The following is a 17,190-nucleotide window of genomic DNA, read 5'->3' on the forward strand; positions in this document are numbered from 1 at the left end:
TTTCCTCCACCAGGTTAGAGTTGAGCCCTTTCCTTTCCTCCACCAGGTTAGAGTTGAGCCCTTTCCTTTCCTTTCCTCCACCAGGTTAGAGTTGAGCCCTTTCCTTTCCTCCACCAGGTTAGAGTTGAGCCCTTTCCTTTCCTCCACCAGGTTAGAGTTGAGCCCTTTCCTTTTTTCCACCAGGTTAGAGTTGAGCCCTTTCCTTTCCTCCACCAGGTTAGAGTTGAGCCCTTTCCTTTCCTCCACCAGGTTAGAGTTGAGCCCTTTCCTTTCCTTTCTCCACCAGGTTAGAGTGGAGCCCTTTCCTTTCCTCCACCAGGTTAGAGTTGAGCCCTTTCCTTTCCTCCACCAGGTCCATGCTGCTTGATGCTGTTTACCTTCAGGCAGGGGCCAGGGTGCAGTGCTCCGTCCGAGCTGTGAGCACTCCGGGACGGGGAGGACTGAGGCTGACTAGCCCTCAGGTGGAGGTCAGCATGGAGGAGGGTGAGTTGTATAAGTGAAATAAGAGAAAATAAAAGTCTCTGCTTCAGACTAGATGCAGTAGGCTACATTACAGTATATCCTTACTGTTGTTCTCCTTTCATCCCCATGTCTCTGCCCTCTTCATGATTGATTGATTGATTGATTGATTGATTGATTAGTTATTGTGTCACCCTAAAAGTTATTGTCATGTCCTCTTACAGGTCTGTGCCCTCCTCATACCCCTGGGGCAATAGGGGCTGAACCGTTCTCTGCTAAGATCCGCTACACTGGACCAGACGACCCACAGCACCCCAACCTCATCAGGCTGACCGTCACTATGCCACATGTAGATGGTACCTGACCTCACGCCTTTGACCCCTAAACTTTTAACTCTCACCCATCACATCACCAGCTGTCCTCTTTCCATCCTGGCCCTATCCTTGACCTCTCAATTGACCCTGACCCATCACCTCTCCCCTTTGAACTCTCAGCTCTCACCTCTCCCCTTTTTTTGGTCACTCAACCACAATCGGTCACATTGACACCATACCTGACCTCCAACCTTTGACCCCTCTGGGTCTAACCCCTCACCTGTCTCTCCCCAGGTATGCTGCCTTTCATCTCCACCCGTCCCCTTTCCAACCTGGCACTAACCCTGAACCACGACCCCTCTCGGTTGGGGAACCACCGTTGTTCCAACCTCCAGGGGGGGGCCAGGCGATGCCAGCGCTACCCGTCTGGGGCTCACCTCAGCTGGGGTGGCCGTGGCCGGCGTGGTGGGAGGGTCTCACCTCCGGAACAGCATAGCCCAGGACGGAGCCCTCTCCCTGGGTTTCTATAACAGTCTGGACCTGGAGACGTGTGTCTGGAGCTTCTCTGGATACTACAGCATCAGCGACCTGCTGTCTGGATACTGTGGGGACCGTGGGGGGACGGACGGACAGGTAGGAACTAGTATTACATAAACGTAGGAACCAATCTTCTCTGGATACTACAGCATCAGCGACCTGCTGTCTGACTGGGGGGACCGTAAGGACGGACGGACAGGTAGGAACTAGTATTACATAAACGTAGGAACCAATCTTTCCGGGCAAGGCCGGTCCATTTAAAAATCCTTCCTTCCTCCCTCGCCCTCTTGCCCGCAAGTGTCAACTCGTCAGACGTCATGAGTGTCCACTTAATATGAGGGCTGAGGAGATAGGGTGTGTCTCTTAAGTAATGCTACTTCCTCCCCTTATCTCTAATGCTACTTCCTCCCCTTATCTCTAATGATACTTCCTCCCCTTATCTCTAATGCTACTTCCTCCCCTTATCTCTAATTCTACTTCCTCCCCTTATCTCTAATGCTACTTCCTCCTTATCTCTATCTCTAATGCTACTTCCTCCCCTTATCTCTAATGCTACTTCCTCCCCTTTATCTCTAATGCTACTTCCTCCCTTATCTCTCCCTCCCCTTATCTCTAATGCTACCTCCCTATTCTCCTTATCTCTAATGCAACTTCCTCCCCTTATCTCTATCTCTAATGCTACTTCCTCCCCTTATCTCTAATTCTACTTCCTCCCCTTATCTCTAATGCTACTTCTCCCCTTATCTCTAATGCTACTTCCTCCCCTTATCTCATGCTTATTCTCTCCTTATCTTATCTCTAATGCTACTTCCTCCCTTATCTCTAATGCTACTTCCTCCCCTTATCTCTAATGCTACTTCCTCTCCTTATCTCTAATGCTACTTCCTCCCCTTATCTCTAATGCTACTTCCTCCCCTTATCTCTAATGCTACTTCCTCCCTTATCTCTAATGCTACTTCCTCCCCTTATCTCTAATGCTACTTCCTCCCCTTATCTCTAATGCTACTTCCTCCCTTATCTCTAATGCTACTTCCTCCCCTTATCTCTAATGCTACTTCCTCCCCTTATCTCTAATGCTACTTCCTCCCTTATCTCTAATGCTACTTCCTCCCCTTATCTCTAATGCTACTTCCTCCCCTTATCTCTAATGCTACTTCCTCCTTATCTCTAATGCTACTTCCTCCCCTTATCTCTAATGCTATCTCTAATGCTACTCCTCCTTATCTCTAATGCTACTTCCTCCACTTATCTCTAATGCTACTTCCTCCCTTATCTCTAATGCTACTTCCTCTCTTATCTCTAATGCTACTTCCTCCCTTATCTCTAATGCTACTTCCTCCCCTTATCTCTAATGCTACTTCCTCCTTTATCTCTAATGCTACTTCCTCCCCTTATCTCTAATGCTACTTCCTCCCTCTAATGATCTTCTATCTCTAATGCTACTTCCTCCTTATCTCTAATGCTACTCTCCTCTCTTATCTCTATCTCTAATTCTACTTCCTCCCTTATCTCTAATGCTACTTCCTCCTTACTTCCTCCCTTATCTCTAATGCTACTTCCTCTCCTTATCTCTAATGCTACTTCCTCCCCTTATCTCTAATGCTTCCTCCTTATCTCTCCTGCTACTTCCTCTCCTTATCTCTAATGCTACTTCACTCCTTATCTCTAATGCTACTTCCTCTCTACTGCCTCTTATCTCTATCTCTAATGCTGCTATCTCTATTACTTCTCCCCTTATCTCTAATGCTACTTCCTCCTCTCTATCTATATCTCTAATGCTACTTCCTCCTCTTATCTCTATCTGCTACTTCCTCCCTTATCTCTAATGCTACTTCCTCCCCTTATCTCTAATGCTACTTCCTCCCCTTATCTCTAATGCTACTTCCCTTATCTCTAATGCTACTTCCTCCCCTTATCTCTAATGCTACTTCCTCTCCTTATCTCTCTGCTATCCTCTAATGCTACTTCCTCCCCTTATCTCTAATGCTACTTCCTCTCCTTATCTCTAATGCTACTTCCTCCTTATCTCTAATGCTACTTCCTCCCTTATCTCTAATGCTACTTCCTCCACTTATCTCTAATGCTACTTCCTCCTCTTATCTCTATCTCTGCTACTTCCTCCCCTTATCTCTAATGCTAATTATACTTCCTCTCCTTATCTCTAATGCTACTTCCTCCCCCTATATATGCTACTTCCTCCCCTTATCTCTAATGCTACTTCCTCCACTTATCTCTAATGCTACTTCTCTCCTCCTAATGCTATCTCTAAATGCTACTTCCTCCTTATCTCTAATGCTACTTCCCCCCCTTATCTCTGATGCTACTTCCTCCCTTATCCCTACTATCTCTAATGCTACTTCCTCCCCTTATCTCTAATGCTACTTCCTCCCTTATCTCTAATGCTACTTCCTCCCCTTATCTCTAATGCTATCTCTCCTACTTATCTCCCCTTATCTCTAATGCTACTTCCTCCCTTATCTCTAATGCTACTTCCTCCTTATCTCTAATGCTACTTCCTCCCTTATCTCTAATGCTACTTCCTCCCCTTATCTCTAATGCTACTTCCTCCTTATCTCTAATGCCTAATGCCTTATCTCTAATGCTACTTCCTCCCTTATCTCTAATGCTACTTTATCTCTACTGCTACTTCCTCCTCCTTATCTCTAATGCTACTTCCTCCCTTATCTCTACTGCTACTTCCTCCTTATCTCTAATGCAACTTCCTCCACTTATCTCTTATCTCTAATGCTACTTCCCCCTTATCTCTAATGCTACTTCCTCCCTTATCTCTAATGCTACTTCCTCCCCTTATCTCTAATGCTACTTCCTCCTTATCTCTAATGCTACTTCCTCCCCTTATCTCTAATGCTACTTCCTCCCCTTATCTCTACTGCTACTTCCTCCCTTATCTCTAATGCAACTTCCTCCCTTATCTCTTATCTCTAATGCTACTTCCTCCCTTAACTCTAATGCTACTTCCTCCCCTTATCCTACTATCTCTCCTTATCTGCTACTTCCTCCTTATCTCTACTGCTACTTCCTCCCCTTATCTCTACTGCTACTTCCTCCACTTATCTCTAATGCTATCTCTAATCTCAACTTCCTCCCCTTATCTCTAATGCTACTTCCTCCCCTATCTCTAATGCTACTTCCTCTTCTTATCTCTAATGCTACTTCCTCCCTTATCTCTAATGCTACTTCCTCCCCTTATCTCTAATGCTACTTCCTCCCCTTATCTCTAATGCTACTTCCTCCCCTTATCTCTAATGCTACTTCCTCCCCTTATCTCTAATGCTACTTCCTCCCTTATCTCTAATGCTACTTCCTCTTATCTTAATGCTCTCTAATTCTAATGCTTCCTCCTTATCTCTAATGCTACTTCCTCCACTCTTATACTCTTATCTCTAATGCTACTTCCTCCTTATCTCTAATGCTACTTCCTCTTCTTATCCTCCACTAATCTCTACTTCCTCCTTATCTCTAATGATATCTTCCTCCCCTTATCTCTAATGCTACTTCCTCCTTATCTCTTATCTCTAATGCTACTTCTCTCCTTATCTCTAATGCTACTTCCTCCCCTTATCTCTAATGATATCTCTCCTCCTCCCTTATCTCTATCTCTATCTCTATGCTACTTCCTCCTCTTATCTCTATCTCTAATGCTACTTCCTCTTCTTATCTCTAATTCTAATGCTTCCTCCTTATCTCTAATTCTACTTCCTCCTTATCTCTAATGCTACTTCCTCCTAATGCTATCTCCCTTACTAATCCCCCCTTATCTCTATGCTATCTTCCTCCTCTTATCTCTAATGCTACTTCTTCTCTTCTTATCTCTAATGTTATCTCTCCTCCCCTTATCTCTAATGCTACTTCCTCCCTTATCTCTAATGTTACTTCCTCCCCTTATCTCTTTACCTTCATCTGGACTGGACAGGTCAAAACAAAGACTCGGTCAGGCTTCCTCCATCTCTAATGCTACTTCCTCCTTTATCTCTAATGGCACCACACTTCCCTGAACCTGCCCTCTCACACACCTCACACCCTAGTGTCCTGGCTTTTCATTGGTTATTTTTCTTTGTTTATTCATTGATCCTTTATTTGATCAGAGTCCTCCCCTTATCTCACTGAGACCAAGGTCTATTTACAGATGAGCCCTGTATTGCATAAATTACAGAAATACATATACAAAATTCCAAGGAGAAAGGAACAACACAGAGACGAGGTAAGACTGTCCTCATTCAGCTCACCAAAACATCACATTTCAGAATATTTTCAAGATTGTTTAATAAGGTGCAACAAAACTAAAACATGATTTACCCAACACTTCAGTAGAGACCAAAGGAATCCTCAGAGTTATTCATCCCAGGTGTGTTAATTCTCTCCTATGTCTAAAGTTTAGTAATGACGTTAAGTACAGTGGGACTTTTTCTTTAGCAAAAGGGCTTTATAAAATGAAAACAATAGCTCCAATTCTCCTGTCTTAACCAACGTGACATCACAGAGGGCCAGCCAACGTTCTGTTAGAGAATACACGTGTCTCCATCCATTCCACTGATGACCATCACATAGGGCCAGCCAACGTTCTGTTAGGTCCTCAATATCCATTCTCCTGTCATCACAAGGGTCCATCCATTCGTTCTGTCTTTAGAGAATACAACGTGATGACATTCACAGAGGGCCAGCCCACGCTCTGTCTTTAGAGTGTCTCCATCCATTCAGTGTCTGATCCATTCCCTGTCTTCAGGGCCAACGTGTCTCCATCCATTCTCCTGTCTTCAGGTTCATCAACGTGTCTCCATCCATTCCCCTGTCTTCAGGTCCTCAACGTGTCTCCATCCATTCCCCTGTCTTCAGGTCCTCAACGTGTCTCCATCCATTCTCCTGTCTTCATCTTTAGGTCCTCAACGTGTCTCCATCCATTCTCCTGTCTTTAGGTCCTCAACGTGTCTCCATCCATTCTCCTGTCTTCATCAACGTGTCTCCATCCATTCTCCTGTCTTTAGGTCCTCAACGTGTCTCCATCCATTCTCCTGTCTTTAGGTCCTCAACGTGTCTCCATCCATTCTCCTGTCTTTAGGTCCTCAACGTGTCTCCATCCATTCCCTGTCTTTAGGTCCTCAACGGTCCTCAATTCGTGTCTCCATCCATTCCCTGTCTTCATCAACGTGTCTCCATCCATTCTCCTGTCTTCAGGTCCTCAACGTGTCTCCATCCATTCTCCTGTCTTCCAGGGTCCTCAACGTGTCTCCATCCATTCTCCTGTCTTTAGGTCCTCATCCACGTGTCTCCATCCATTCTCCTGTCTTTAGGTCCTCAACGTGTCTCCATCCATTCTCCTGTCTTCAGGTCCTCAACGTGTCTCCATCCATTCTCCTGTCTTCAGGTCCTCAACGTGTCTCCATCCATTCTCCTGTCTTCTCCATCCATTCTCCTGGGTCCTCAACGTGTCTCCATCCATTCTCCTGTCTTCAGGTCCTCAACGTGTCTCCATCCATTCTCCTGTCTTCAGGTCCTCAACGTGTCTCCATCCATTCTCCTGTCTTCAGGTCCTCAACGTGTCTCCATCCATTCTCCTGTCTTCAGGTCCTCAACGTGTCTCCATCCATTCCCCTGTCTTCAGGTCCTCAACGTGTCTCCATCCATTCTCCTGTCTTTAGGTCCTCAACGTGTCTCCATCCATTCTCCTGTCTTCATCAATGTGTCTCCATCCATTCTCCTGTCTTCATCAACATGTCTCCATCCATTCTCCTGTCTTCAGGTCCTCAACGTGTCTCCATCCATTCTCCTGTCTTTAGGTCCTCAACGTGTCTCCATCCATTCTCCTGTCTTCATCAATGTGTCTCCATCCATTCTCCTGTCTTCATCAACGTGTCTCCATCCATTCTCCTGTCTTCAGGTCCTCAACGTGTCTCCATCCATTCTCCTGTCTTTAGGTCCTCAACGTGTCTCCATCCATTCTCCTGTCTTCATCAATGTGTCTCCATCCATTCTCCTGTCTTCATGTCCTCAACGTGTCTCCATCCATTCCCCTGTCTTCAGGTCCTCAACGTGTCTCCATCCATTCTCCTGTCTTTAGGTCCTCAACGTGTCTCCATCCATTCTCCTGTCTTCATCAATGTGTCTCCATCCATTCTCCTGTCTTCATCAACATGTCTCCATCCATTCTCCTGTCTTCAGGTCCTCAACGTGTCTCCATCCATTCTCCTGTCTTTAGGTCCTCAACGTGTCTCCATCCATTCTCCTGTCTTCATCAATGTGTCTCCATCCATTCTCCTGTCTTCAGGTCCTCAACGTGTCTCCATCCATTCTCCTGTCTTTAGGTCCTCAACGTGTCTCCATCCATTCTCCTGTCTTCAGGTCCTCAACGTGTCTCCATCCATTCTCCTGTCTTTAGGTCCTCAACGTGTCTCCATCCATTCTCCTGTCTTCAGGTCCTCAACGTGTCTCCATCCATTCCCCTGTCTTCAGGTCCTCAACGTGTCTCCATCCATTCTCCTGTCTTTAGGTCCTCAACGTGTCTCCATCCATTCTCCTGTCTTCATCAATGTGTCTCCATCCATTCTCCTGTCTTCATCAACATGTCTCCATCCATTCTCCTGTCTTCAGGTCCTCAACGTGTCTCCATCCATTCTCCTGTCTTTAGGTCCTCAACGTGTCTCCATCCATTCTCCTGTCTTCATCAATGTGTCTCCATCCATTCTCCTGTCTTCATCAACATGTCTCCATCCATTCTCCTGTCTTCAGGTCCTCAACGTGTCTCCATCCATTCTCCTGTCTTTAGGTCCTCAACGTGTCTCCATCCATTCTCCTGTCTTTAGGTCCTCAACGTGTCTCCATCCATTCCCCTGTCTTTAGGTCCTCAACGTGTCTCCATCCATTCTCCTGTCTTTAGGTCCTCAACGTGTCTCCATCCATTCTCCTGTCTTCAGGTCCTCAACGTGTCTCCATCCATTCTCCTGTCTTCAGGTCCTCAACGTGTCTCCATCCATTCCCCTGTCTTCAGGTCCTCAACGTGTCTCCATCCATTCCCCTGTCTTTAGGTCCTCAACGTGTCTCCATCCATTCCCCTGTCTTCATCAACATGTCTCCATCCATTCTCCTGTCTTTAGGTCCTCAACGTGTCTCCATCCATTCCCCTGTCTTCATCAACATGTCTCCATCCATTCTCCTGTTTTTAGGTCCTCAACGTGTCTCCATCCATTCCCCTGTCTTCATCAACATGTCTCCATCCATTCTCCTGTTTTTAGGTCCTCAACGTGTCTCCATCCATTCCCCTGTCTTTAGGTCCTCAACGTGTCTTCATCCATTCTCCTGTCTTTAGGTCCTCAACGTGTCTCCATCCATTCCCCTGTCTTCATCAACGTGTCTCCATCCATTCTCCTGTCTTTAGGTCCTCAACGTGTCTCCATCCATTCTCCTGTCTTTAGGTCCTCAACGTGTCTCCATCCATTCTCCTGTCTTTAGGTCCTCAACGTGTCTCCATCCATTCCCCTGTCTTTAGGTCCTCAATGTGTCTCCATCCATTCTCCTGTCTTTAGGTCCTCAACGTGTCTCCATCCATTCTCCTGTCTTTAGGTCCTCAACGTGTCTCCATCCATTCTCCTGTCTTCAGGTCATCAACATGTCTCCATCCATTCCCCTGTCTTTAGGTCCTCAACGTGTCTCCATCCATTCTCCTGTCTTTAGGTCCTCAACGTGTCTCCATCCATTCTCCTGTCTTTAGGTCCTCAACGTGTCTCCATCCATTCCCCTGTCTTTAGGTCCTCAATGTGTCTCCATCCATTCCCCTGTCTTTAGGTCATCAACGTGTCTCCATCCATTCCCCTGTCTTTAGGTCCTCAATGTGTCTCCATCCATTCTTCTGTCTTTAGGTCCTCAACGTGTCTCCATCCATTCTCTTTAGGTCCTGAATGCGGTCCAGTCGTATGTGACGTTGCGTGTTCCTCTATTCGTCTCCTACGTGTTCCACTCCCCAACGGCCCCTGGCGGCTGGCTCACCTTTGACCTCCGATCTGACCTCCGCATGACCTTCACCTATGACACGTCTATCCTGTGGCGTGACGGAATAGGCAGCCCTCCCGATGCTCCGCTGCAAGGTAGACAGACAGACAGACAGACAGACAGACAGACAGACAGACAGACAGACAGACAGACAGACAGACAGACAGGAACGGATGCAAGGTAGACAGACACAAGGTAGACAGACACAAGGTAGACAGACACAAGAACAGACAGACACAAGGTAGACAGACACAAGGTAGACAGACACAAGGTAGACAGACACAAGGACAGACACAAGGACAGACACAAGGACAGACAGACAGACAGGCAGACAGACAGACACTGGAACATAGACAGACAGACACTGGAACACAGACAGACATTGAGCATTTCACTGAGAGTTCAGGACTTCCCTCTCTCTCTCCAGGCTCTCTGCACCCCACCAGCATGCGTATCAACGGAGAGGGGCGTCTGGTGGTCACCTTCAGGACAGAGGCTCGTTTCCGGGGACACTTTATCCTGTCGCACCCAGGTACTACCAGAATGTTTACAATTTCTAGTATACTCTGCTAATGTCACCATGTGGCACTCCCATGGCAGATTCCTCTTCAAGTAATTTAGGAGGGATTGGCTGACCAACGGTCTCTCTCTCTCACACGCCTTCTCTACCCCTCCCTCCACTACCTCTCCTCCCTCCCCTCCCTCCCTCTCCCTCACACGCCTTCTCTACACCTCCCTCCACTACCTCTCCTCCCTCCCCTCCCTCCCTCTCCCTCACACGCCTTCTCTACCCCTCCCTCCACTACCTCTCCTCCCTCACACGCCTTCTCTACCCCTCCCTCCACTACCTCTCCTCCCTCCCTCCCTCTCTCCCTCACACACCTTCTCTACCCCTCCCTCCACTACCTCTCCTCCCTCCCCTCCCTCTCTCTCCCTCACACGCCTTCTCTACCCCTCCCTCCACTAACTCTCCTCCCTCTCCTCCCTCCCTCTCCCTCACACGCCTTCTCTACACCTCCCTCCACTACCTCTCCTCCCTCCCCTCCCTCCCTCTCCCTCACACGCCTTCTCTACCCCTCCCTCCACTACCTCTCCTCCCTCACACGCCTTCTCTACCCCTCCCTCCACTACCTCTCCTCCCTCCCCTCCCTCTCTCTCCCTCACACACCTTCTCTACCCCTCCCTCCACTACCTCTCCTCCCTCCCCTCCCTCTCTCTCCCTCACACGCCTTCTCTACCCCTCCCTCCACTAACTCTCCTCCCTCTCCTCCCTCCCTCTCCCTCACACGCCTTCTCTACCCCTCCCTCCACTACCTCTCCTCCCTCTCCTCCCTCCCTCTCCCTCACACGCCTTCTCTACACCTCCCTCCACTACCTCTCCTCCCTCCCTCTCCCTCTCCCTCACACGCCTTCTCTACCCCTCCCTCCACTACCTCTCCTCCCTCCCTCCCTCCCTCTCCCTCACACGCCTTCTCTACCCCTCCCTCCACTACCTCTCCTCCCTCTCCTCCCTCCCTCTCCCTCACACGCCTTCTCTACACCTCCCTCCACTACCTCTCCTCCCCCTCCTCCCTCCCTCTCCCTCACACGCCTTCTCTACCCCTCCCTCCACTACCTCTCCTCCCTCTCCTCCCTCCCTCTCCCTCACACGCCTTCTCTACACCTCCCTCCACTACCTCTCCTCCCTCCCCTCCCTCCCTCTCCCTCACACGCCTTCTCTACCCCTCCCTCCACTACCTCTCCTCCCTCACACGCCTTCTCTACCCCTCCCTCCACTACTTCTCCTCCCTCTCCTCCCTCCCTCTCTCTCACACCCCTTCTCTACCCCTCCCTCCACTACCTCTCCTCCCTCCCCTCTCTCCCTCTCCTCCCTCCCTCTCTCTCACACCCCTTCTCTACCCCTCCCTCCACTACCTCTCCTCCCTCTCCTCCCTCCCTCTCTCTCACACCCCTTCTCTTCCCCTCCCTCCCCTACCTCTCCTCCCTCCCCTCTCTCCCTCTCCTCCCTCCCTCCCTCTCACACCCCTTCTCTACCCCTCCCTCCCCTCCCTCCCTCTCTACCCCTCCCTCCCTCTCCTCCCTCCCTCCATACCTCTCCTCCCTGCCTCCCTTCTCTACACCCCCCCCCCCCCCACCCCAGGTGTATCGGGGTCCTCAGTAGTAACATCAGATGCCCACTCCGGCCTGCTGTTCTCTCTATTTCTGGTCCGGTCTGAGACCACCCTCACACACACCCTGCAGGCCTGGAGCTTTGTGTCTCAGCTGGCTGTGAGTCCACACACACACACACGCACGCACGCACGCACGCACGCATGCACGCACGCACGCACACACACACACACACACACACACACACACACACACACACACACACACACACACACTCCACCACATCCTACTTTTCTATGTGTCTCCTCCAACATTCTCCCTTCAAATCAAATTGTATTTGTCACATATATATACGAGTACAACAACGTGCTTCTACACCTGCATTGCTTGCTGTTTGGGGTTTCAGACTGGGTTTCTGTACAGCACTTTGAGATATCAGCTGATGTACGAAGGGCTTTATAAATACATTTAGATTTGATTAGATGTGTAGACCTTACCGTGAAATGCTTACTTACAAGTCTGTGTGTGTGTGTGTGTGTGTGTGTGTGTGTGTGTGTGTGTGCTGTGTGCGTGCGTGCGTGCGTGCGTGCGTGCGTGCGTGCGTGTGTGCGTGCGTGTGTGTGTGTATGTGTGTATATCTACCTGTGTCAGGTACGTGACTACTCTGGCTCCTACACGGTGGTTCTGCTCCCCTGTCTGATCCCTGAGGGGGGGCACACTGACCCCCCGGTCTGCCACCCTAGACCCCCCCTCTCATTCAGCCTTGACGTACGCTTCCAACAGGTGAGGTCAAGTTCAAGTTTTTAAAACTTTATTGTCCATTAAAGTGGTCAAGAGCTACACTACATGACCAAAAGAATGTGGACACCTGCTCGTAGAACATCTCATCCCAAAATCATGGTCATTAATATGGAGTTGGTCCCCGTTTTGATGCTATAACAGCCTCCACTCTTCTGGGAAGGCTTTCCACTACATGTTGGAACATTGCTGCTATAACAGCCTCCACTCTTCTGGGAAGGCTTTCCACTAGATGTTGGAACATTGCTGCTATAACAGCCTCCTCTCTTCTGGGAAGGCTTTCCACTAGATGTAGGAACATTGCTGCTATAACAGCCTCCACTCTTCTGGGAAGGCTTTCCACTAGATGTTGGAACATTGCTGCTATAACAGCCTCCACTCTTCTGGGAAGGCTTTCCACTAGATGTTGGAACATTGCTGCTATAACAGCCTCCACTCTTCTGGGAAGGCTTTCCACTAGATGTAGGAACATTGCTGCTATAACAGCCTCCACTCTTCTGGGAAGGCTTTCCACTAGATGTTGGAACATTGCTGCTATAACAGCCTCCACTCTTCTGGGAAGGCTTTCCACTAGATGTTGGAACATTGCTGCTATAACAGCCTCCACTCTTCTGGGAAGGCTTTCCACTAGATGTTGGAACATTGCTGCTATAACAGCCTCCACTCTTCTGGGAAGGCTTTCCACTAGATGTTGGAACATTGCTGCTATAACAGCCTCCATTCTTCCGGGAAGGCTTTCCATTAGATGTTGGAACATTGCTGCTATAACAGCCTCCACTCTTCTGGGAAGGCTTTCCACTAGATGTTGGAACATTGCTGCTATAACAGCCTCCACTCTTCTGGGAAGGCTTTCCACAAGATGTTGGAACATTGCTGCTATAACAGCCTCCACTCTTCTGGGAAGGCTTTCCATTAGATGTTGGAACATTGCTGCTATAACAGCCTCCACTCTTCTGGGAAGGCTTTCCACTAGATGTTGGAACATTGCTGCAATAACAGCCTCCACTCTTCTGGGAAGGCTTTCCACTAGATGTTGGAACATTGCTGCAATAACAGCCTCCACTCTTCTGGGAAGGCTTTCCACTAGATGTTGGAACATTGCTGCTATAAACAGCCTCCACTCTTCTGGGAAGGCTTTCCACTAGATGTTGGAACATTGCTGCTATAAACAGCCTCCACTCTTCTGGGAAGGCTTTCCACTAGATGATGGAACATTGCTGCTATAAACAGCCTCCACTCTTCTGGGAAGGCTTTCCACTAGATGTTGGAACATTGCTGCTATAACAGCCTCCACTCTTCTGGGAAGGCTTTCCACTACATGTTGGAACATTGCTGCTATAACAGCCTCCACTCTTCTGGGAAGGCTTTCCACTAGATGTTGGAACATTGCTGCTATAACAGCCTCCCTCTTCTGGAAAGGCTTTCCACTAGATGTAGGAACATTGACCATTATAACAGCCTCCACTCTTCTGGGAAGGCTTTCCACTAGATGTTGGAACATTGCTGCTATAACAGCCTCCACTCTTCTGGGAAGGCTTTCCACTAGATGTTGGAACATTGCTGCTATAACAGCCTCCACTCTTCTGGGAAGGTTTTCCACTAGATGTTGGAACATTGCTGCTATAACAGCCTCCACTCTTCTGGGAAGGCTTTCCACACATGTTGGAACATTGCTGCTATAACAGCCTCCACTCTTCTGGGAATGGCTTTCCACTAGATGTTGCCAACATTGCTGCTACAGCCTTGGGACACGGTATTCCAGCAGCACTCCAGCCCTTGCATGGCTTTCCACTAGATGTTGGAACATTGCTGCTATAACAGCCTCCACTCTTCTGGGAAGGCTTTCCACTACATGTTGGAACATTGCTGCTATAACAGCCTCCACTCTTCTGGGAAGGCTTTCCACTACATGTTGGAACATTGCTGCTATAACAGCCTCCACTCTTCTGGGAAGGCTTTCCACTAGATGTTGGAACATTGCTGCTATAACAGCCTCCTCTCTTCTGGGAAGGCTTTCCACTAGATGTTGGAACATTGCTGCTATAACAGCCTCCACTCTTCTGGGAAGGCTTTCCACTAGATGTAGGAACATTGCTGCTATAACAGCCTCCATTCCAGCACCACTCCAGCCCTTGCATGGTATTCCAGCACCACTCCAGCCCCCGCATGGTATTCCAGCACCACTCCAGCCCCCGCATGGTATTCCAGCACCACTCCAGCCCTTGCATGGTATTCCAGCACCACTCCAGCCCCCGCATGGTATTCCAGCACCACTCCAGCCCCCGCATGGTACTCCAGCACCACTCCAGCCCCCGCATGGTATTCCAGCACCACTCCAGCCCCCGCATGGGTTTCCAGCACCACTCCAGCCCCCGCATGGTATTCCAGCACCACTCCAACCTCCTCATGGTATTCCAGCACCAATCCAGCCCCCGCATGGTATTCCAGCACCACTCCAGCCACCACATGGTATTCCAGCACCACTCCAACCTCCTCATGGTATTCCAGCACCAATCCAGCCCCCGCATGGTATTCCAGCACCACTCCAGCCCCCGCATGGTATTCCAGCACCACTCCAGCCCCCACATGGGTTTCCAGCACCACTCCAACCTCCTCATGGTATTCCAGCACCACTCCAACCTCCTCATGGTATTCCAGCACCACTCTAGCCCCCGCATGGTATTCCAGCACCACTCCAGCCCCCGCATGGTATTCCAGCACCACTCCAACCTCCTCATGGTATTCCAGCACCAATCCAGCCCCCGCATGGTATTCCAGCACCACTCCAGCAGACGTTTGGCTTTGCGCACGGCTCGTGTGCGGCTCTTCATCCACAGAAACTAATTTCATGAACCTCCCGACAAAACAGTTACTGTGCTGACATTGTTTCCAGAGGCAGTTTTAACTCGGTTATGATTTTGAAGCTCTACGTGCTTCAGCACTCGACGGTCCCGTTCTGTGAGCCTGTGTGACCTACCACGTCGTGGCTGAGCCGTTGTTGCTCCTAGACGTTTCCACTTCACAATAACAGCTCTTACAGTTGACCGGGGGCAGCTCTAGCAGGGCAGACATTTGAAAGGAAAGGTGTCATCCTATGACGGTGCCACGTTGAAAGTCACTGAGCTCTTCAGTATGAGCCATTCTACTGCCAATGTTTGTCTATGGAGATTGCATGGCTGTGTGCTCGATTTTATACACCTGACCGGTGTGGCTGAAATAGCCGAATCTGCTAATTTGAAGGGGTGTCCAAATACTTTTGTATATATAGTGTATATTTAGCAGGACTTTCATGTGCTTACTATGATCGTCTACACTATTGCTCTCTCTACATTTCTTGCTCTCTTTCTCTCTCTCTCTCTCTCTCTCTCTCTCTCTCTCTCCCTCTCTACCTTTCTCTCTCTATCTTTCTCTCTCTTTCTCTCTCTCGCTCCACACTCCTCCTGGTCAGTGGTCCAGTCCCATTGGAATCTGTATGTACGTTTCAAAATAAAAGTCTTTGTTTCAGAATAAAAGTCCTCTTTCTTTCTTTCTTTCTCTCTTCCAGGTTAGTGATCCAGTTCCAGTAGAGTTCAGTCTGAACACAGTCCTGGTGTTGTTGTCTAAGAGAGAACTGTGGCTGTCTGATGGGTCCATGGGATTCGGACAAGATGACGACATAGCTTTTAGTAAAGGTACGCACAACACAGACACCTAGAACACACACACACTGTTTCAATTATTTTCCCCCCCTTCACTCTGTCCCTCAGGTGACCACGTGTCCAGGATTGTGTCGGACAGTCCCGCATTTTGGCCTTATGTCCCACGTCCCGCAACTAAACAATTACGTTCCCGGAAATCTTGTCATGAAATTCAAAACACCACTGATTTGTCCCCATATTTAAGGCAGACATTCCAACCTGTCTCTTGCAGTCATGTTGCGCTTATGAAAAGATACAGATCCTTCAGAAAGTATTCATACCCCTTGACTGGTACAGAGCGTTCAGAAAGTATTCATACCCCTTGACTGGTACAGAGCGTTCAGAAAGTATTCACACCCCTTGACTGGTACAGAGCGTTCAGAAAGTATTCATACCCCTTGACTGGTACAGAGCGTTCAGAAAGTATTCATACCCCTTGACTGGTACAGAGCGTTCAGAAAGTATTCAGACCCCTTGACTGGTACAGAGCGTTCAGAAAGTATTCATACCCCTTGACTGGTACAGAGCGTTCAGAAAGTATTCATACCCCTTGACTGGTACAGAGCGTTCAGAAAGTGTTCCCCACCCCTTGAGTATTCAGACCCCTTGACTGGTACAGAGCGTTCAGAAAGTATTCACACCCCTTGACTGGTACAGAGCGTTCAGAAAGTATTCATACCCCTTGACTGGTACAGAGCGTTCAGAAAGTATTCACACCCCTTGACTTATTCCACATTTTGTTGTTACAGCCTGAATTCAACATAGATTTTTTAAATTCCCCACCGACACACAATACCCCATATCGTACTGAAAATGAAATACAGAAATATCTAATTTACATAATTATTCACACCCCTTTGCTATGACACTCCAAATGGAGCTCAGGTTCATCCAATCGCCTTTGATCATCCTTGACACACACCTGTCTATAACGGTCCCACGGTCGACAGTGCAGAAACGATACCACAAAGTCCAAGGAACTGTCTGTAGATCTCTGAGATATTGTTGTGATGAGGTGTATATATCTGGGTAAGGGTATAAAACCATTTCTACAGTGTTGAAAGTTTCCAAGTGCACAGTGTTCTCCATCATTGGGAAATTGAAAAAATATGGAACTACCCAGACTCTCTGCCTAGAGCTCGCCGTCCAACCAAACTGAGAAACCGGGCAAGAAGGACCTTCATCAGGGAGGTGACCAAGAACCCAATGACCACTCTGACAGAACTAGAGTTCCTTATCTGAGATGGAAGAACCTGCTAGAAGGACAACAGTCTCTACAGCACTTCACCAATCTA

At 48.6% G+C, this 17,190-nt stretch overlaps 1 protein-coding gene and 1 long non-coding RNA gene across 2 annotated transcripts in view; both read left to right on the top strand.

The window, feature by feature from the left end:
* LOC118378823 (FRAS1-related extracellular matrix protein 2-like) overlaps positions 1 to 17,190 on the top strand; it is an 85,310-nt gene that overhangs the window by 44,260 nt on the left and 23,860 nt on the right. The window contains 9 exon segments of the mRNA XM_052460719.1: positions 325 to 483; positions 684 to 815; positions 1,068 to 1,180; positions 1,182 to 1,406; positions 9,214 to 9,406; positions 9,739 to 9,843; positions 11,452 to 11,579; positions 12,072 to 12,203; positions 15,763 to 15,889. Of these exon segments, the coding sequence (XP_052316679.1) occupies positions 325 to 483; positions 684 to 815; positions 1,068 to 1,180; positions 1,182 to 1,406; positions 9,214 to 9,406; positions 9,739 to 9,843; positions 11,452 to 11,579; positions 12,072 to 12,203; positions 15,763 to 15,889 (1,314 nt within the window).
* On the top strand, positions 8,043 to 9,092 carry LOC127906614 (uncharacterized). Its single transcript, XR_008062061.1, has 3 exons — positions 8,043 to 8,350; positions 8,775 to 8,885; positions 9,071 to 9,092. It is a non-coding gene; the product is annotated as an uncharacterized LOC127906614 (long non-coding RNA).

This window comes from Oncorhynchus keta, chromosome 13, assembly GCF_023373465.1.
Source record: "Oncorhynchus keta strain PuntledgeMale-10-30-2019 chromosome 13, Oket_V2, whole genome shotgun sequence".
Lineage (NCBI taxonomy): Eukaryota > Metazoa > Chordata > Actinopteri > Salmoniformes > Salmonidae > Oncorhynchus > Oncorhynchus keta.